At 43.2% G+C, this 22654-nt stretch overlaps 1 protein-coding gene across 4 annotated transcripts in view; it reads right to left on the bottom strand.

Moving 5' to 3' along the window:
* Nucleotides 1–7331: 7331 nt before the first annotated feature.
* The window catches only part of LOC149864339 (uncharacterized), a 53262-nt gene continuing 37939 nt past the window's right edge, over nt 7332–22654 (bottom strand). For all 4 annotated transcript variants that reach the window (XM_090049462.1, XM_090049461.1, XM_090049463.1 and 1 more), the window contains 3 exons: nt 10226–10333; nt 8599–8776; nt 7332–7802 (listed from right to left, as the gene is read on the bottom strand). In XM_090049462.1, coding sequence (XP_089905588.1) covers nt 7714–7802; nt 8599–8776; nt 10226–10333 — 375 coding nt within the window. In that variant the 3' untranslated portion in view covers nt 7332–7713. The remainder of the gene's footprint in view (nt 7803–8598; nt 8777–10225; nt 10334–22654) is intronic.

Genomic DNA, 22654 nt, shown 5'->3' on the forward strand with positions numbered 1-22654 from the left:
TCTGCCTCTTCAGAGACAAGGGCTCTAGCATGGGACAAACCTAGAGAAGCCTCACTGATGCACTTCCATGTTGGAGTCTGCCCAGGGAGTCAGGTGGGTGGGATGTCAGCCCTCTGGGGATGGGCCATACTGTTGCTAGTGTACCGACAAGGCCATGGCCACAGAGGACAGAGACCTTCCCATGATACAGGGTTAAGCAGGGAGTGTTAGGAAACAGGCTTATGAAAAACCATGAGAGTTCAACTAGTCACCCCCGGCCCCTTGGTAGGAGTAGCTCTATCTAAACCGTTCTTCACACACCACACCATCACAATGGCCCCTGCCCTCCCATCCACCTGTTCTGAGGTGCAGTCCTCCAGCATCAGACACCTACACCCCAGTGCCTATGGTCCCAGTTTCTGCACCAATGTCATCTCCTGCCATGCCTGTCTGCCCACTGCTTCTAACCGCATCTCTGCCTGCCTTGTCATGTCCTATGGGTAGGGCTCCCCAGTCCAAGATGCAGCGCATTTGCTGCCTCCTAGTGGCCATCACACTCCACATTCAGACCTATGTGCAAAGCTCTGGAGTTGGGGGCTGGGACTTGGCTATGGGGGAGCCCCCAAAGCTGTTTGAAAAGGCTATCTTCTTTGTACATTAGGGCACTACTGAAGAGGCTATGGAGAAGAGAAACTCTGTAGGGGATACCTTTGTCTTCCTTACACCTGTCCCAATCCACTCCAGTACAATCTTCCTGCCTTCCCTTCCCCCTCCTTCAAGGAGCCTGTCTCCCCATCAGGCTTCTCCCATGGGGAAACAGGAACCCTCCCTTTGCCCCGCACTCCCTTCCACTGGAAAGCCACCATGCAGCTGCCACTGGGAGAGCCTGGAGGATCCTCTCTGGTGCCGATTATGACTAGGGACCTTCTACAGCGTGTGTTACACTGTGGGGGAAGGGAGGCACTTGGTGCTCCCACTAATAGATCTTGGAGCATGTCCAGAAGGACAGCTCCTTAGCCCAGCAAAGAACATCAGCAGTGACTGTTGAGTTAGTGTTTGATGGAGCCTGAGAAGCCAGAATATGTCAGGCAGGCCAAAGATAAACTGAGAGAGCCAATTCAGGAGCTTATGGCAGGACAGAGTAGCTCCATGTCCCAGCCAGCCAGGAGCCCCTTGACTGGTTGGTCACCATTGCAGAGGAGCAGCTGGCTGACTTGGGTACCTGGTGTGAAGCAGCAGAAGTGTGTGAGTGGGAAAGGGACTCACACGAGTGACAGAAGGAGACATACAAGCAGGAGCAGGCAGCCCACAAGCAAGAGAGGGGCTGGAAGGAGGGGGCATACTGTGCCCAGCTCCTAGAACTCAAGGACCGGCACATTACCCTCCTCAAGAGGATGGTGACAACCCAGGAGCAGCAGGCCTTCATGGCAGCTCTGGCAGCAGGGGCTGCAGAAGAAGACTACCAGGTGCTCAACAGCATCCTGGCCCTGACACCCTCTTTCATGCTGCTTCCTGCCAGCCCCAGCCCCAGCCCCGCTTGCCACCTGGCAGTCACCAGGTGCCCAGCCACCAGCCCCGGGCCTAGCCTCAGGGCAGTGGACCTAGGAGGCGGCACTGCAGCAGCTGCTTCTGAGCCAGGTTCCTGGCATCCGGGCCACCTGTCTGGGCTGGCGCCCTGCTCCCTTCTCCCCCAGTCCTCTGCCTGCCATGCAGCCCCTGAGCAGAAGACCTCTGCTGGGCCTGGGCCTGGGCCTGGCCCTGTGGAGCAAGAGGGAGAACAGGCTGGCCAGTCCCTGCCCTGACCCCTGTCTAAGCCTTTGGGCTGCCAGCCTCACTGCAGTGTCTGCACCCACAGTGGTTCCACCAGAGGCTGGAGTGCTGGATACTTCTCCCCAGGCTGCGCACCATAAGTGCTGCCAGCCCACCAATACCGACTGCACTGCTGTAAACAGCAGAATGGGGAAGAAGGTGTTTTATTGGTGGTGGGAACTGGGGGGGGGGCAGGAGGGAGTGTGCTGTTTTGGAGGGAAATAAAGCTTGTTGAATGTAAACTGTCTACAATGCCCATAGTTGTGTGGGTGAGCTGTGGGCCTAGAGTCCACCAGCAGCAGCCCAGGAGTCCTACTGTGTGGGATGGGGGAGGAGGTAGTCTGCAGGTGCCTCTCAGACACGATACCTTATCCACCACTGGTGGGGTGAGCTGGGGGAGGAGTGGGGGACATCCACAGTGCACTCGCCACAGGTTCTCAGAACAGCATCCCCTGCCAGGCTGAGCCCCTCTCTCCCCAGAGCACCCTGGCACCCGGGCAGCAGCGCTCAGAGGCTGCAGCTGCCCCTGGCTGCTGCAGGAGGTCTGAGCAGGGCAGAAGCAGCCCTGGCTCTACTTAAGGAATAAATCTGTTCCCAATAGGATGCATGTGTAGATGCATTCCCAGGGCTAGCTTACTATGCAGTAATTTACTGCACAGTAAGTCCAATGCATATTAATTGCATGTGTAGATGCACCCAGTGGATGCATCTGCATGAGCCAATTTACCACGCAGTAGACTAACTGACGTGCAGTAAAGTGTTGCCATCTACACATGCAGGTGCTTACTGTATTAGTCTACTGTGCAGTAAAACTGCACACCTCCCACATCCACCTATTGAGGCTATAGGCCACAAGCTTCCCCTAGAACATCTGAAAGTGCAGCAAAGAGGACTAAGTGGCTGAACGGACTAACCACCAGCTTCTGCCAGTCTATTGACTACTAATGATCTCTAGTCTATTGCCACTTCCCATTTTTAAAGAAGCAGGGATGGGTCAAAGAAGAGAGAGGACCTTCTCCACTGCTTTTCCCTTTTGGTTACCTGTGAGATAATGTAATGGTTTCAAGAAAAACAATGGTGCGGGGAGAGAAGGAAATCAGTGTGGTTCATTTTTGACTCCCAAAGAAGCGTAGCACATTTTAAGAGCATGTTCTCTAATTTCACCCATTGACACCAGCAAATACAAACAAACAAACAAACTCCTTTGGCCCAAAGATGGCATCACTGGCAAAGAGTAGAACATGTTTATAAAAGAGAGCCTGGGACTCCTTTAAAGAAAAGGTAGTCCAGCCAGGGAGCTGCAGGGGGCAGCAGCTGCTGGTTGCTGGGACAACAGTGCTAACAAGGCAATTAGCAGGCACCTACAAGCAGCCTGCAGACCAGAAATAGGCAATGCCCTGGGAGCATCTAAACCTTAGTCTTGGGCTGGCAAGCCAGTCTAGCTCTGCCAGTTGCAGTGTTAAGAGCTCCTGCCCAGGGATGATCAACTACCTGCAGGAACACTGAAGCTCAGGAAGCTCACAAGGAGCCCAGGCTGGGAGGTATGCCAGCAGGGGGGTGAAGGAAGGTTTATCCTCGTAGAGGGGCAGAGGGCCGCTTCCATTGTTGTTGTTTATGTTACAGCCCAGAGGTTTATGTTTATTTTACAGTTATACCAGCGGTTTGGTTTGGGACTGAAGGGGTGGAATAAGAAGGTCCCATTAGTGCCTGTGAGGCATACAATAGCCTTGAGCCCTGCCAGGGGCAGGCTCAAGGTTTGAGCTGTTGCTGAGCCTGGACTAGGCAGGGTGTACAAGATGGCAGCCAGATGAGGGCCAGGGGCCAGGTGCCTGAGAGGGACCAGCCAGATGGGGGCAATGGACCTGGTGACTGGAAGGGATAAAGCTAGTGCCTCAAAGCCAGGTCCAACACAATGGTCCCAGGCTAGACAGCCTAGCAGGAGTAAAAGGGTGGAGGCTGAAGCCACAATGGATGAACATTACAGTGACTTCTGCAAGGTTTGGGGCATGGTGTAGGGGAGGATATGGAGCCACACAATTAGCCCTTAAGGCTTGAGGTGCCCTCCAGTGGCACAGATATGGAATGAGGCCCAGCAAGGGGCCTAAGGATAAGGGAAGCCCAGCAAGGGGTCTAGACACAGGTAGAGGCTGGCAGGGGCCAGCTGGACTGAGGCCATCCAAAGGCCTGTCAGCAGCCTCACTATTTATTATAAGACCATCAAGGTGTGATAGGCAAGATGGGAAAGAGCCCTACAGGTGGAACAGCACCCCTGGGACCCTTCAAGGTGGCTAGGGCCCAGGTGCTGAGAAGACAAAGGTGGGGTGGGGGTGGTAAGGGCAATAGTGGGTGACAGACTGCAACAATGGCAGGATGGTATATTGTGACAATGAAAGAACTGCTTATACCTATGACTATAGAGTAGAAGAGCAAGATGTTGGCAGGATTGTCAGGTGGCTGTCAATGAGTCAGTGCAATTAGAATTATTCTCTCCCAGGGGGAGGCACATCTCTTGGCTGGTGGTCTCAAATAGGAGGGACTCCTCAGAATACTCCTAACCCTCACTGGTTTCAGTTGGAACTTGGGGCACAACTTTCTCACGATCCTCCAGGTTCTTGTCAGAGCTGTCAAAGAGCTCTGCAACCTTCCTATAATTCACAACCAAGCAAGACTCTCATTACAGATATCATTTTTGGGCAACCAAAACACAGCTAGCATCATAGGTTTTTCTTGTAATGCACTTCCGTGAACTCCACCTCGAGTCCGTGCCAACACCAGTCCTGGTTAGAGCTGTGATCTGTTACCTCTACTGCAATCTACAAAACCTAATTGTGATGGCATTTCCAGAGGGATCTTTGGATGTTCTCCTCACCCCAGATGAAGAGGTGGCCCATGACCTCTACCCACCTTCAGTTGTTGGGAGCACTTCAGAAATACAAATATTTTAGGTCCCAGTGATTGTGGTGTGGCAGATGACTGAGTAGTCAAGTGTTCTGTCCTTGAGATGCCAAGTTCCTAGGGTGTAGTCCTGAAAATAGCAGCTATGGCATACCTATATGTCTAGCTTTAAACAGCTGAAATCATAGACAGGGCAGGGCCTGACTCTAGAACACTAAGTCATTGAATAGCCACCTCAGTGACACAGTAGAAGTGGGAAGCAGAGCACTGTGGCACTCTATTTAGGGTGACCAGCTATCTTGGTTTGGCCAGGACACTCCAGGATTCAGTAGCCTGCTCCCTGTTGATTGGTCTAAAGTCCCTGGCTGGAGTCCAGCAGGGAGGCAACTGGGCAGGCACCACTGCTCCTATGTAGGAACAAGGTGGACAGACTGGATTGAGTGCAACTCCACCCACCCGTGACATGCCCTTGCATGGGATTTCTCATCAACTGGCTGGGACCAGGCTATGGAATCTTGGGGTGCCCTGGCCAAACTTGGATGTATGGATATTTTAGCTCTGCTGGAGAATAGAAAAGTATCATAAAGCACGTCACGCTGAAGTGTTTTATCTATTATTATTCATAAGCTTTGGGCTGATTTGTAACACTTCACTGCTGTGCATCATCTGCACTCTCACTTTTTAGAGCACTTTAAAGGTAGTTAGAGAGCTACAAATGTTTACCTATATATTCTCATGCTCCATTTTGTTTCCAGACCTGAGGGAAGGCATTTTGTTTCTGAAAACTTGTTTTAGATTCTCCCAACTATATAGCTGGTTCAATAAAGAGTTATTAGCAAACAAATCCTGCTTCTTACATGTTCCTTGGACTTTCATGGCTATTGCAACACTTACCTAACAGTGACCATATGTATTTTCATGGACATTACTAATAATGTCTATCCAAAGATCAAAACTATGAAATAAAATGATTTCACTTGAGGCATACTACTTACATGCATATTGACTCTACTCTGCTCTATGTCCAGCCTGGTATACTAGGGAAACTGGAGGGGAAAAAAAAAAAAAACCTGACTAGCTGTACGATGAAGCTGACTAGATGCTCTCCAAACGTGGTAAGAGCTATTTTGTACATTCTAGAAACTGGAATCTCTTTAGAAGAAGTATAAACAATGTTCTGTATTTTATTTACCCAAATATTAATAATTTCATGGCTTGCATCTACTTCTACAATACCATAGGTTAAGCTTTTTTAATACCTAACCACTTTTGTGGCTGTGTTCCTTCTATGACATGACCTTTGAGTCCAAAAAAAGCATGGGGGCACTGCCCAAAATTTTAAATACCACCAAATATAAACTATTTAAAAATAGTTATTGTAACACAGAGATCTTCATTTACATTCTCTTATAAAAAATGTCTTGAGGCAAAAAGTCTGTCTATACGATGTATAGATTTTTATACACAAACTTGAAATAAAAGTGTTACAGTAGTGATATTTTAGTCACAAATATGACTTCAGAATGCTGGACTGTGTGGCAGAATGCCGGGCTTGCGATTCCGGCACCGCTTCGGGAGCCGTGGGTTTTACGGAGCAGGCGAGCACGTGGCTTATGGGGCAGGATTGGAGGTAGCTTTATGACCGCCTTTGAGGTTTGCCGAGTTGGCACAAGTAGACGACTTAGAGTAAGTTGTTAGTTTTCTATAAGTTTGTAGGATGTCTGTCGGTTCACGGGGTTCCGGAGTAAGGCCTTGCGTTCTAACCCGATGGGCTAGGTGCAGCTGCCAACTCCTTAAATCCCAGAACTGGTCAACAGCTCATTGAGATAGGGTGTTAGTGGCAGAAGTTATTATGGAGTAAATATAAGGTAAAGTAAAAATTTTTTTAGTCACTCACCTGGCCTCACCCTCTTACGAATAAGAGGGGAGACCAGCTGGAATGGAGTTGCAGTAAATGTAAGTATGGAAAGCGTAGATATGCTGTCTAAACTACAAAGAGAGGCAGTCGAGAGGTGGAGTCTCCGATGTTTCTTCAGTTACAGTATGCTGGATACAAAGGGGGTCTGTTGGCCCACAGGGTTCACTAGCAAGCCTTTGCTTTCCACCCCTTGCGGGATAGGTGCGGCTACTCACTAGTTAGTCCCAGGGCTGGTCAACAGCTCATGAACGGGATGGTGGATAACAAAACTGTAACACGGTGAATCGCTGTCGATTGTTGGATTTTCGAGGCCTTGGTTTTCGCTGGGATACGCCCAGACAGGAAGGCTGAGGACTGGCTACAGGGTGATCAAGCCTGAAGGGTCGTCCAGTTGTCGTCTCTGCTACTTCCTGCCTCTATGCCTCTTATAGATGTTGGCTGGACTGCCTCTGTGACACTAACTATGATATAAGCTAAGCACACAGGGATAGGATAGCTTCTTTTACATAGTAGTTACTAGGTAGATTTTCTACATAAGTTTCGTTTCTGCAGAAATGACACTTACAGATAAGAAATGAAACTTACAAAATACGCATGTGCAGCTTAATACAAGCGTGGGAAAATATAAAGCTTTCATTTTGATTAGAAGCCAAAACTACAAGGTTACATAAATGTGAGAGTGCCGCACGGCAGTTATACAGAAATAAAATAAGACATTTACAGACTGATGGCCCTAAAAACAGTCTTCCATTTATTCACATTTAAATGAAGAGTTAAAAGAAAATGTTATACCTCTGGCATATGATCCAAAGACATCTGGCCTAGATATAGCTATGGCATAGTTTTCAAAAGTGATAAAAATGTTTGTACAAAAGCGAAAGAGAACATTTCAGTGTTACATTCCCTTTCTAAAAAACACAGAACATTAACTTATTTGGATATCAACATAAATCTGTCAAATGAAACTACTAATCTGTAGTTCTGAAAAGTACTTGTACAAAATGTAGATGCACTGAATTTTATTTGTATAAGTTTCTTAAAACAAAAGACAAACCTTCAGTTTACGTTAATATAGTAATTCCAAACCAATCCTTATTTTCTTATATCGCTGCTTACTGCCATTGCTCACTGTGCTCTAACAGTCCAGTACTCTGATTCCCACTTTCAGTCAGGATCCTTATCACATTTGGAATGTCAATTCCTTTATTAAAAAATTAAAAAGAAAAAAGAAAGATGGATGACTTGTTGGTAACATTTTTAAAATATACATACACGCTAAAATATTTGGACATTGTATGAAATACTTCTGAACAGCATGCTTAAGTGAAAGAAATTTTCAAATGTATTTTTATTAGAATTCTCTCAGATGGTCTTTAGTGACCAGAATGCTACTTTATTTCTAGGTGCATCTAGAAACTGTGTGTATTCTCAATTCCAAGGACAGGCTGCCTACTATAGAAAGGCAGCAATGGAATTTGATACAAAAATGTGGGAGGATTCAGCAACTGAGACACATCAGGAATTCAGATGAAAATACTTATTTTTCTGGCTTGGAGTAGATTACCAAGAATGTTCAAGTAAGACAACATTAGGTCTTTAAAAAATCCTTTTTCCCTAGAATCTCATTCAGAAAACAATCTTCTATCTTTTCAAGGGTGACACTGCTCGACTTAAACCAAATGAAATTTTGTGGTATGAAAATCCCTGTAAACATTAATGATCTTAGAAAAAAACTAAGTAAAGCAATAAAAATTAAGGAGATAAACATGACATCTTCAAAGAAGAACAAGCATTACAAACATTTTGATCTGTCATATTAGGACACTATTGCAAAAGTGGAAAATGAACATTTTTAGATAAGGCAGTGTCTTGGCAACTTGTTTTTCTAATGCAACTTATTCTGACCTGTATAGCTCTGGCTCCTCCTAAATAAATAAGATGATTTTTTTAAGTTACTAAATGAAAACAAAATTAAGTTGTAAACATGCACACATTACCTCTGAAGGCTGGATTTGTTGCAGCTATTTTGTGTAGAGTAGTAGTAAGTTCTTCAACATCCATGTTTCTTACACTGTTTAAGAATTCTGCAGTGACATCATTTTCATAAAATGTTCCTAAAAAGCCAGCTGACGAGTGTTGGGGTTCATTTCTTTCCATTACAGATGAAGAGTTTTCCTATGATACAAAGTTTGGTAAGTAGTTTTGAAAGAGAAGGAATACTGCATTTTTTTAGAAGCAGAAGGCTCTGAGGGTTCTTTGTTACTTCTCTAAATGGAGACTGAAGGACTTGTGTATCTAATTTGTAGGATGGTGTGAGGAAGTCTAAACACGAACTTTTAATGATGCATCCTCATACAATTGTTGGTCTGGATACTTCCTGTTCGCTATGCAATGTGCTGAAGGACAAATGCTGATTTCCACACCCCTCCCCATAACTTAAATCTTACTTAGATGTTGGACAGAGCACTTAACTTTAACTGGGGAGACAGAATCAATATAACATACATTTAAATTTTGTAAAACCACTGAGATAACATTAACATTATTCAATAAACCATTATAAATCATCTGCCACTGAGATTTTAAGAAGCCATTTTCTCAAATTATCAAACCCCCTTGTCACATACATGCCGTGGTTCTCATTTTTCAGCTTTTTGAACAGAACTACAAGCTAGCAAAAATACCCATTTCATTTACCAGCAGCAGGGAAGAACAGTATTCTGGCCAAAAGCCCCATGCTTAATCTTTTATTCCACATGACTTCATGAATTACCATAGTAGCATCTCTCAAAAGAATGAATGACTGGGTTTTTTAAATGTTAACATGTAGTAGGATAACTAAGCGTAAGTTTCCAAATACTGTTTTGTTTTTTTAAAAGGCTTGAAAAACAGGCCAACTTTGTCATGATTTTCATCAGAAAATTTCCAGGGCCCTAGTCAGCAGCAAGTTAAGGGGATAATATTACAAGTACTGAAAGACCTATGGAGTTGGCTCGCTACCTTCACTACAAAAAAAAAACTATCATCCTGTGGTCAAAATGTGGACACTGTCTATTTGTTCATTCTACAGATGTATAAATACCATTTCTGAACTGAAAAATATTCACTGTACACAAGTCTAAAGATAAACTCTATTGCAGGACAAATGTATATGTAGGGACTAATGAATTCACAATGGAAGTGGGGTGCACTGTAGCTCCTTTAACCTTGCAGATTCCCCTGCTCAATCCCCTCACAATTGGTAGAGGGGCCCCACTTGCGGCTCAACTGCTCAGCAGGGAGGAGAAAACTTCGGTTTTAAATATGGCGCCATTTTTGCCTTCTGCCACTGACTGGCTGATGGGCCCCGGAAAGCCCTGCTGTTTGCTGCTGACTAGTGGGGAGGCAAAAATGCCACCTTGTTTTAAACCACAGTGTCAGCTTGCTGATCAGGAGGGAGTAGCAGGATCCTCTGCTAATCAACAGCAACGGGTGGGGGGCAAAGGGCAAGGTGCACACATGGAACATGCAAGCTTAAAGGAGCTGCTGTGCACTCTACTCCTGCTATGATCTATCGATATAATGCATGGATGGATAGATGGATGGATAAATAGATAGATAATGTGCGTGTGTAAACATATTTACTTTTCTTGGTGCAACCTGTTGTCGATATTCCACCAAAGCATCCGTAAGAATTTGTGTAACCTTTAGGATAAATGAAGCATCCTCTTCATTCAATATCTCAAAACATTGCTGGCAAAGAGGAAGGGAAAACAAAAACATTTTTTAAAAGAAAGTATTTTAACTTTTCATATATGGCCGAGATGAACCATGAAAGTTCTGTTGTTATAAGTAAAGCAGCTAGAAATTTAACTCAAGCCACAGACATGTGAGCAGGATATCTTAGGAAAATACCAGCTGCCTCAAGGGATGAAAACATTGGTGCAATTACATTAGGCAACAATTTTAGCTACAGTAATCTGGGAATTTTTACCTTGTTTTTAATTCTAGTTCATTTCTTTTTAAGAAAAATTAGTTTAATCCCTTCAAAAAATTTTTGCCTTGAGGTTCCCTGTGTCAGAACAATTCTCTCATAATCTTACTTTCTAAAGAAAGAACTGTAAGAACTCCACTCAAGTTTTAAGTATCAGTATGAATTTTGCTATATTAAAAGTACATTAGAATCAACAGAATCAGCAACTTATCCTTCAACTGCCAAAAAACTTCCAACAGAAAATAAAAAGTGAATTAAAATATTGATTCCCCTCCATAAACATACAATATTTTGCTATATTCCCATTCTCTAAAAGCATCAGAGCATAGAGAAGCCTTGCAGCATGCCCCAAAGGTCAGTAAATTCAGGGTATTTTTTAGACTAAGGCTTCCATCCCCTTTTAGACTGCAATGGTTCCAAGTGAAAACCTGTACATTTTCACAACCCGGGCAAGTACTGCTTAGGGCCAGAAGCAGATTTTGCGTTGGGCAAGTCTCAAGACACTCAAGGCTTCTTACGTGAGAAGCCATCACCCTCAGACCTTACTTGTACAGTAAATGTGGACAATCAGTATGCTACACAAATGGAAGTATAACATTTTTCTTATACAAAACAGGGACAGTATCTTTTCCAAAAGGGATCCTGTAATTTCAAAGATATAAGAAAAAAAGAGATAATCAAGTACTAGACAGAAGAAGCACGTGTCAAGGTAATCAAGAGATAGAAATTACAACTAAGGGGAGCAGAAATCACACTAAAATATTCTCTGTGAAATGGGAAAGTTGGAACAAGCTAACCTAAAAAGACAGCCTGCAGTATTCTTCCTCAATACCTTGATAGTTCTACAAAAAACTTGCATAAGACAGAATACCACAACATTTAAGTAGTCCATCATTTCTCCAAGTAGAATGCCTGAAAAACAACATACTATATTTCAACTTGATAATACATTTTATCAGAATGTGAAAAGTTAACCAAGTTTCATGCATGGCTTGCCTTGCAGCATATGGATTATTTTTTTAGATATACTCAACTTGAAAACTAGTTGGTTCTAGTTGCAGACTTCAACTCACTGAGGGAACCAATGGGTAGGATCCCCTGGGAGGCCAGAAGTACTGGCTGTACTTTAAAGAAAACTTACTAAGGGCACAAGAACAAACCATCCCAATACGCAGGAAGATTAGCAAGTATGGCAGAAGATCACTGTGGCTTGGCTTCAGGAACTCTTCAATAAGCTAAAACACAAAAAGGAAGCTTACAAGAAGTGGGAACTTGGACAATCAACTAGGGATGAGTATAAGTATATCACCTGGGCACACAGGGATAAAATCAGAAAGGCCAAAGCGCAATTGGAGTTGCAGCTACCAGGGGACAAAGGGATAACGAAGGGTTTCTATAAGTATGTTAGCAACAAGAGGAAGTTCAGGGAAAGTGTGGGCCTCTTACTGAATGGGGGAGACAACCAAAGCCCCCCTCTACACATTACAGGTATTGTGCAATTAATTGGTTAATTGAGCAATTACCTTAAGACTACCTACACATGTAAAAAAAAAACATCATAGCTGGTTGGAAGTCAGACCTCAAAAATATATATTAACTTTATCGCTGGTTGCAATTGAGCTTTAATTTGCACGTGTAGCAGAGTCTCACACACCCCCAAACTTTGAGGATTTGTAGTTTCATACACTCCCAAGCCTGGGATATTGCAGCTGCCACAATTCCCCAGCCCGGTGCATGGGGCATCTCCACAGCTGAGGGGCTCCCAACCATGAGGGTTTGCTTCTTGCTAGCTTACTTTTAGCCTAGGATTGGGCTTCCCCTGCACCAGCAATAAAATACAATGCGATCTAATGTGCAATCCCACAATCATACCTCATGCCATGCACATGTCTTCACAGGCAAGACCAGCTACCACACTTCTGCACCTGGCAGCACAGTTTGGGGAAGAGACGAGCAGCTGACAATGGTGAAAGAACAGGGTAGGGACTACTTGGAAAAGCTGCATATCCACGGGGCCAGACATGATGTACCAGAGGGTGCTGATGGAGTCGGCCAATGTGATCACCAAGTTGCTGTCCATTATCTTTGAAAAATTGTGGTGACTGGGAGAGGCCCCAGATGATTGGAAAGGGACAAATATAGTGCCTTTTTTTTAAGAAAAGGAAGAAGGATTCTGGAAACTGATCAGCCTCACCTCAGTATGGAGCAGGTCCTCAAGGAATCTATTTCTAAGCACCTGGAGGAGAAGGTGATTAGGAACAACCAGCACAGATTCACCAAGGGCAAATCATACCTGACCAACCCAATTGTCTTCTATGATGAAATAACTGGCTCTGTGTATGCAGGGAGAGCAGTGGATGTGATGTACGTTGGCTTCAGCAAGGCTTTTGATAAGGTCTCCCACAACCTTCTTGCAAGAAAACTAAGGAAGTACAGGTTGGATGAATGGACTGTACAGTGGATAGAAAACTGGATGGATCAGACTCAAAGGGTAATAAGTACTCAATGGTTCACTGTCTAATAGGCAGCTGGTATCAAGTGGAGTGCCCCAGGGGTTGGTTCTTGGGCTGCCTTGTTCAATATCTTCTTCAATGTTCTATATGATGGTATGGAGTGCACCCTCAGCAAGTTTTTGGATGCCGCCAAGCTGGGTCGAGTAGCAAAAATGCAAGAAGGTAGGGCTAGGATTCAGAGAAACCTAGACAAATTGGAGAACAGGACCAAAAGAAATCTCATGAAGGACAAGTGTAAAGTCCTGTACTTAGGAGGGAACAATCCCATTCACTGGTACAGCCTGGGGACTAATTGGCTAAGCACTAGCTCTACAGAAAAGGACCTGGGGGTGACAGTGGAAAAGACGCTGAATATGATCCAACAGCGTGCCCTTGTTGCTAACAGTATAGAGGGCTGCATTAGTAGGAACACTACCAGCAGATTGAGGGAAGTGATTCTTTCCCTCCATTCTGCACCAGTGAGACCACATCTAGAGTAGTGTGTCCAGTTTTCCACTTCCCACTACAGAAAAGATGCAGACAAGTTGGAGAATCCAGCAGAGGGCAACAAAAATGGTTAGAGGGCTGGGACACATGACTTCTGAGGAGAGGCCGAGGGAACTGGGCTCATTTAGTCTGGAGAACAGAAGACTGAGGGAGGATTTAATTGCAGTCTTCAGTTACCTGAAGGGTGGTTATAAAGAGGATGGAGGAATAGCTAGACTATTTTCAGTGGCGGCAGATAACAGAAGCAATGGTTACAAGTTGCATCAAGGGAAGTTTAGATTACATGTCAGGAAAAGCTCTCTCTCTCACTAGGAGGGCAATAAAGTACTGGAACAGGCTTCCCAGACAGGTTGTGGAATCTCTTTCCTTGGAGGCTTTAAGACCCAGGTACACAAAGCTTTGGCTGGCATGAGCAGACATGGTTCTTTGGGTAGATGTGACATCTTTTATTAGACCAACTAAATAGTTGGAAAAATTGTTCTTTGCAAGCTTTCAGGCACAAACACCCTTCTTCAGGCAATAGGGAGAGTTTGCTGGTGTTTCTGTGCTCTCCTGGGTAGAATGGAAGTCAATGTGTAAAATACAGGTATGTGAAACTGTAAATGCATAGCAGTGAGCATCCGAGGGAATGGGAGACAATAGGTGAGAGACAAGTGGGTGGGGGAGAAAGAAGGAATGCTGAACTGGCTGGCATGATATAGTTGGGGATGGTTCTGCTTTGAGCAGAGGGTTGGATTAGACATCCTCCTGAAGTCCCTTCCAACCCTGATTTTCTATGATTTTAGTATAGCAGTCTCACTCTTAAATGGAAATGCTTTACTGAATGAAAGCAGTCTTTTTTTTTTTTTACTTGGGTTTCCAGGCTAAAAAATTGAGAAAAAAGTTAATAGTGGGAGGCATATTATTTTTTCCAACCTAAACAAAACATTTTTGCCAAATTCTTCATCTAGAAAATTTAACTGAAGACAAAAGTTCACATTTTTAGCAAACACGACTACCTTTTCAACCATCTTAAAAGCTATTCTTAGAAAAGTTATACAAAATAATCTTTGTTCCCTCTACAATACTCTAATAATCTTCAATTTAAGCACAAACCAGACTTTTTCATGTTTTAACATTTATTAAGAATCTGTTTTTCATTGTGTCGTTTCCCTCCCATCATTGCTTTCCTGGAGTGTTAGCAATGCACATGATTTTTATTTTCATCTTTTCACATAACTATTCAAAGTTCATACAATATAGTATTGGAAGGTACCTCAAGGGTCACCTAGTACAACCCCCCACATAAATGCAGGATACACAGTGCCCAAATCATCCCACACACACACTTACTGAGCCCCTTCTTTAAAATCTCTGATGAAGGAAATGGTACAAATATCCCTGAAGTTCCACTTCCTATGAATTGTTTTTCTCAGATTAAATTTAAGTCGTCAACTTAAATTCACTGCCTTGAGTCCTGCCCTCTCCAGAAAGAGAGAACAGTTCTCTTCTCTTCTTTATGGAAGCCTTTCAAATATTTGAAAGCTACTATTATATATCTTCTTTATCTCCTTTTCAACACATTAAAAACACACCTATTCTCTCAACCTTTCCTCATGCAGCTTGCATTCCAAGCCCTTTATCATATTTATCACTGGCTGCTGGATCGTTTCCAGTTTCTCCACATTCTTCTTTAGTTGTCTACAATTCTGGGCTGCACAATACTCCAAATCAGGGGTGGCCAACTTCCATGCGTCACAAGCGGCACACAAATCAGGGGGGGGCAGGCAGCAGAGTTTCAGACACAGTTAGGGAACAGAAAGCAGAGGAGCAGATTGGGCAAGGGGTTGATTTTTGGCACACCTGACAAAAAGGTTGGCCTCAACTGCTCTAAACGAGGCCTGATCAGTACTGTGGAACTATTATCCCCTCCTGTTCCCATATTTGATCTTAGCCCGCATATTATACATCTATTAATACTACCCCAAACTGTATCTACTTTTCTAATGACTGCACCACACTGTGGACTCATACAGGCTCTGTGAACCAACAAAACTGAGATCCTTCTCAGTAATACTACTACCTAGCCAAACCACCTTCTGTATTTGTACACATGATTTGTCTTTCCTATGTAGGACCTTTCACTTGTCTTTGGTGAATTTACTCTTATCTACAACCCGAGGCACTGAATTAGCAGCTGCCTTCTACACAAGAGGTACTTCTAGTTCCTAACTGGGAGACCACAAACACAATGATTCCACATCAAACCCACTGCTTGTTAAGACAGAACTCCCTGTCCTGCAATAAAATCACTTCCATAAACTTACCCAGTTCAGTCTTAAAGCAACTCGGGTTCCTTATCCCCACCATTCTGCCTAAAAAAATCATTCCAAAACTTCACTCCTCTTACAGTTACAAATCTTCTAATTTTTTTAATCTAAATCTATTTATAGCCTGTTCATAGTCATTTGATCTTATGCTGGTGCTGGTTTTTGGCCTAAAAGAGAGTCTTCCCCTTCCCTAATATTCACCCCACAAATCAGTGATTATATGCCCCCTCAGTTTCCATTTTGCTACATTGAACAAGTTAGGCTCCTTTAATCTCCCTTCACAAGAAAGAGTATCCATTCCCTTTAGCATCTCAGGGGATCTTCTTTGAACTAATTCTAGTTACTTTTTTTTGAAGATGATGCTGTGTTCTTAGTGTTGTGCATTTTCGGTTTTTACCAAATTTAACTCATAAATTACCTGATTTTTTTTTTTTATTGAAGTTACTTGGTTTTTACTGATTTACACCTGTTTTTCAGTGCACTCAGTAACATTTTACCAGGTATTAATTTTTATGAAGTGCCGTCCTGATAGACATTTTTGTATTACAGCACTGAAGCTGAAGCAATTCTTAAATGCAAAACTCACTCCAGACACACAATGGAGCCAGTCACTATGTTAATATCATGCCATGATCGGCTCACCTGGCATAAATAGGCACTTAGTGTTTCCATTTAATGTGGGGCTAAATAAAAACACACACCAGAAAAAAAGTATAAGATGGGTAGAAAAAGCAAATCTCTGTGTGAATATATCTGTGAAAATCAGGTGTTAAGAAGTTTTCAAAAACAGTAAACAGCAAGGTGAAAAGGATGCATTGCGCTGCAAGTACTGTGGCATTGGAGTCAGTTCTCGTGCCTGCAGGATAAAAGAACATGTAGAAAGCAAACATCACATTAAAATTAAAGAGGAATGTGAGATTAGGGATAAACAGGCCATATCTGGAGCCTTTAGCAGGGCATTAATGAAAGAGATAACCCAACAGGACTGTGTTAATGAATTTGGTTGCTGTTTGTTTTGCTAGGTAACCACCGTTTCCTGCAGAGGGACTGATCGGTGACTTTGTGCGACAATACAGTCCAGCAGCAAAAACTCTTTCTAATGCAGAAAACCTTGCTCATAAGTACCCAAAAGAAAATGACAAAGTTCTAGTATCTAGAGCGATTGAAAGAATTAATAGAAATGTGGTGTCTAGTTTGATTTTTGACGAATCCCTTGATGCACTGGACTACCTGATTCTTGGCCTTTTGTTTTTTTAATTTCAAAGCTAAAAACCTGCATTGTTTTGTGGGTACACTTCAGAAAGCCATACAAGCCTATGCAAACTAGGATTTCTGGAAAAATTATTAGTTTTGATGGGACACAAAAATTATGTTTGTATATAAAAAGTTTAGCCTAACATTACCGTTCTTTGTTTTTTCTAATAATTCAAAATCAGTTTATGAAAACCTGAGTTTTTACACAAAAAACTTATGAAAAATATTGTTGGACTTTATTTTTCCCCTGATTTAAACCATTTTTTTTTCCTTTTCTTCTTTTTATCCCAATTTCAATCTGGTTTTTATGTTTGGAAGATAAACCCTGAAAAATTCCCAATTTTTTTTTTGAAAATAAAACCTGAAAATGCAGGTATTTTCAGAACACTAAGTATTCTAAATAGGGCAACCAGCTGCATCCTTGCTCTGCCCAGGCAGACCAACTGCCCTCTACCCATCATGCAGGTAGTTCAGATAGCTGGGACTTCCTGCCCCCACACTTGCTACACAGTATGCACTGCCCCACCCCCAGAAGTGAGAGTAGGAAACAAAAGACAGAGGAGAGAAGGAGAGCCAGGAGACCCCAGCTGCTGGCGCAGGAGTAGTAAGAGGAGTGGTGACCAGGTTGGACCCCTGGAGCTGCTTATCAGCAATAAATGATACAAGTTGCTCTTGCATTGCAGCTTATAGTTATTTTGCAATCAAATAAAATGCCTAGGTCCTTCTCAACTTCAGATGTCCCCAGGCTTACAAATACAAATGTTAAAACACCAGCAGAACCAGAATACCTGTGTTACCTCCACTTAAGACGGTCTGCCTTGGCTTACAAATAAGACATTACATTTTTTTACCTCACCATCTAATGCAATTTCAAGGGTTTGGTGATAACTTTTTTTTTTTTAAAATCGGAATGATCTTGGGCCTGGTAATCTTAAACTATCTATACTGTCAATACAGCTAAAACTGCTTGGGAAGTGCTTGTTAACAAGACAGACGTTGTCTACCCTAATGACAGGGTTTCTTAACTAAATTTTATGGAACAACCTCACTCTAGCAGTTTGTCAGACAGAATATCAAACTTCTTTTTGGCCTGAAATGGTGACAACCCATGGGCCTTGTATCAGACTTTTTCTGAAATCCTCTATATGTGGTTTCTGTAGACAGGGATAGCATGATTTGATACATCTTGACTAAGAATAAATGTACTCATTGCAATTGTATCAAAATAAAAATAAAATCTGAGTTCTGACAACATACAGCAAATCAGATCTATGACACTAATTAAAGATTATGGCTGGCCCATGGGTACCTATTACATGAGCCTTTCTTTTCAGCAAACTTGTCTGGTACAAGATAAAGCAGACATAGGGGGCTCCTTTTTTATTACTGGACCTACTAATTGAACTGGTTACTAAGCGATGATATGTATAAGACATTGAACATACAGATATAAAATGAGGAAAAGGATAAAATGCAACTGTTTATAGGACATGGCTAGCGAGACTGCACCTGTATTAATTTTAAATAAATATTTAACATCCTAATGAAATCCACAAGCAATCCTCACGGTGTTTTTGAGTCATCATTATCCTTTGGGAAAGCAGGGGATCAAGCAACATATTTAGGAGCTTCAGTACCTTTGATATTTGAAAATTAGGTCAGCTTTATTGCAGTATACCAGAAACTGGGGCATTTCTTTTCCCTCTCCTTCCATGTTTCCTTGGGGAAGAACTACAAGGAAAAGTCAGTCAGACCCAAGCCAGAAGGAACAGATAGAGATAATGATAAAGCATAGGAAACAAAAGAGCACAAAGAATTCTCTACTGTTTTGAAAGGGCTAGTTCTAATTTGGGCTGATTAACCATTTTGCTCTCATTACCTCGTCTTTATTCTCTCCACCTATTCTGCTCTAACCTGCCCACCACACTCATTCTCCCTGCTTTGCTATTTTATTCCCTTCACTTTTCTTTCTTTCCATTTAAGTATATCACCTAACTTACAGGCTGGCAACCTATAGCTCATGGACCAGTTCTAGCCCATGAAAACATTCACTGAAGAAGTGAGGGAATACTGGAAGCACACTGGTGGGATACGGCCAAAAACTGATGCTCCTGTAGGGCGTCTGCACCACTCTACTGCATCCCTGGCTTTTCTTACCACTGAATCCACTGTTGTCCATTGCTACCAGCCATGACACTACGATGGGGGCAAGCAGCAGTGGCAGCTGCAATAGAGTGGTGCAAGAGTGACTACCAGGTTGGGAAACACTGGCTCAAGGCAACATTTGGTGGCATGCAGCAGCAGGGGGATGGCAAGGAAAGCAGCTGGGTCACAAGAAGGGCCCACCTTAGAGCCAAGTCACTTTACTTCAACTCAACCTTTGTAAAAGGTTGCTCACCCCTGGATTAACTAAATCTTCATCTCAAAAAGAAACAACAACAAACCCCCCTGCAAAATATGATCACATTGTTCTGTGCCTGCATGTAAGCTCTTATTGTATTGGTTTCACCTAACACAAATATAAATCTTAAATTCTCTTCCTTTCTTGGTGTTCAGATTGTCAGGTGTCCCACTCCATGCCCACCATTTGTTTCATTCTTGAAGTCTGTCCCATTCTATTGAGTAAGATGAGCAACTGAGATTAACACATCCATAAACAGTCTGTTCTCTTATGCACTCTCACTGAAACATTCTTCAACATAAAAATCTTTTGTAGGAGGCAAACTCCAGATCATAAGGCCACTATTATTAAATAGTTATCACCTATGTATTTAACTTTCATACATTCCCATGCGGTAATTTTCTACTCCAGATGCATATTTTGTGCCGTATCTTAATTAATTCTAAAAATTCTTCTTTTTAGGACATTGTCACTGGCATCGCACAATATCCCCAAAGAACAGCCAGCTTACATGAATGGCTTGCTCTCTGTGGATGAAAAAACTGCCTAAGGTAATGTTATCCCAGGCATAAATGTGTTTTTCCATATTGGGTAACAACATACCCCAAGTCCACATTAATGCATTACCCCAGTGCAATTTCTGTATAAATGACAGGCCTACACCTGTCAGGCCACCCTGGGTGGATGCATCTGAAAGGTCAGCATTCATTCACACCTCATTCATGTCCACTTCAGGTATCCATGGTAACTAATGGATGGCCATCCTCCACTCTGCTTTTGCAGAAGATGCAGTAATCCCTTTTGCTAACCACTTTGTTTGCAGGCAGCAAGGTCACCAAAACACCCTGCCCTTTGCCAAAAACAACACAAAATACAACCCCTCCAATCCCCCAACCCGTTGTCATGCCCAAATTCACCTCTGCTCTCTTTTCTCATGGCAAAACTCTGCCTCACCTGCCCCTTTCATAACACAGAAGTAGTTTGCCCTGCCTTTGCTGTAAGTGATGACAAGGAGCAAAGGGACAGCAGAGAAGAAATAGAACAACTTCACACTGCAATACAGCATACACTATAGAGTGCTCTTCAATGGTTAGGGCTTGACACCCCCCCCCCCATGCCCCTTTCACCTGCTCTCAATAAGCTCCTGCATGTGTGGTTTCCAGACAGTATCCACCCACATTTGGCTTTCTTGCAAAGGGTGGATGCTAGTCTCTGGCTCCTGTGCCCAGGAGGAGGGTGCTGCCATAGGGCACGGTGGAATTGCTTCTGTGATAGCATAGGTGGACAGGCTTGTCTTAGATTGTTATTTATATGCATTTAGCAGTAATTAATTTTCTTTTTTTCTGCAGTCCAGGATGAGAAGGCAGTACATATTCAGAGCTGAAGCCTGCTTTGCACAGGTAACTGGGGAAGAAAGAGACCTATCCACTGATGAAATGCTATCCCAAGGCAGTGAGGATGCTGACTTTGTTCCAGACATGGGAGACTGTTCAGAGCAAGAAAACCATGTGCCTGTGGAAGCTTCATCCAGCTCAGGTGAGGAGGATTTGACACCAGAAGCAGATGCGATGCCAACACTTACGGTGGGAAACAGAAGAGGACCAGCCCAGGCTTGCTGTGGAAGGCCAAGGTGAACTACAGCAGGACGTGAAGCAGAACCACTGCCACCACCCCCAGAAAACACTGCAGATGGTGACACTTTTAGAGGAAGGAGTGTGGGGAAAAAAGTTCACAGCTAATACATCAGAGAACAGCCAAGGACATAGTCCATGAAAGTGCTGGGCCAACAAGAGAAAGTAATAAAGACACAGTGGTGGAAACGTTCCACCTGTTTCTCTTACAAGATATCCTGAGTGTTATCATAAGAGAAACAAACAAACAGAGAGGCAGAAAGAAGATTCAGGGAGTGGAATGACAGCCATCCTGAAAATAGAAAGGAGTGGAAAAAGCTGGATGAAACAGAACTGAAAATCTACACTGGCCTTCTACTGCTGAGTAGTCTATACCATGGTGGCCATGAGGCATTGGAGGAGTTGTGGGAGCAACACACCGGGCATCCTTACTTCTGTGCCACCATGAGTTTAAATGTTTCCATCAAATCACCAGCTACCTGAGATCTGACAACAAACTGACATGTGAGGAAAGGAGAGCTGTGGACAAGCTTGCTGCCTTCAGAGATATTTGGACACAATTTGTGGAGCAGCTCAGGAAGTGGCATATTCCAGGAATATACCTGATGGTCGATGAGTAGCTCATTGTGTTCAGGGGTCGCTGTCCCTTCAGACAGTGTATGCCCAGCAAGCCTGCCAAATATGGCTTGAAAATTTGGTAGTGCTGTGATGCAGCAACATCATTCCCCTTGTTTGGAGACATCTACTGAGGCAAGCAACCAGAAGCTCCACGCCAAGGTAATCTTGGTACCCAAGTCATTGATAAATTGGTTCATCCCTGGTACAAAACAGGAAGGAATACTGTGGGTGACAATTTCTTCAGAAAGACTGGTACAGCAGGACTTGACTGACTTATGTGGGTACGACTCAGAAAAACAAAGCTGATATTCCCAAACAAAATGCAAGCAAATTGAACAAGGGAAACTTTTTCATCCATTTTTGCTTTTGATGGGGAACTTGCCCTTGTTCCAAAGAAGTCCAAAGTTGTGCTGTTGCTGTCAAGCATGCACCAAGACCAGTCAGTGGGTAGAGAGTAAAGAAAGCTGGACATCAATGACTACAATAAAAATAAGGGTGGGGTGCATAATAACCTTGACCACTTAATCCGTATGACCACCTGAAGACAGAAAAATCAACAGGTGGCCAACGACACTATTTTTCAATATGCTGGATATGGCTGCCATTGCCAGCGTCCTCATTTGGCCAGGCCACAATGCAAACTGGAAGCAAAGATCACATTTAAGAAGACAACACTTCTCTTTTTTTTTTTTGCAGGAGCTTGCAGAACAGTTGATCAATGGACAAATAAAACGAAGAATGATGGATACTTGTAATCTAAGTCCGTCAAGTCTGGAATGACTGCCCTAAATTACAAATTCCCACAATGCACCCCAGTAGAACCTTCTGCAAGTACGAGTGGATGTTGTGCTTTTTATCCAAGGACAGA

The sequence above is a fragment of the Crocodylus siamensis genome, chromosome 5, assembly GCF_052110815.1.
Source record: "Crocodylus siamensis isolate JL-2025a chromosome 5, ASM5211081v1, whole genome shotgun sequence".
Classification (NCBI taxonomy): Eukaryota; Metazoa; Chordata; order Crocodylia; family Crocodylidae; genus Crocodylus; species Crocodylus siamensis.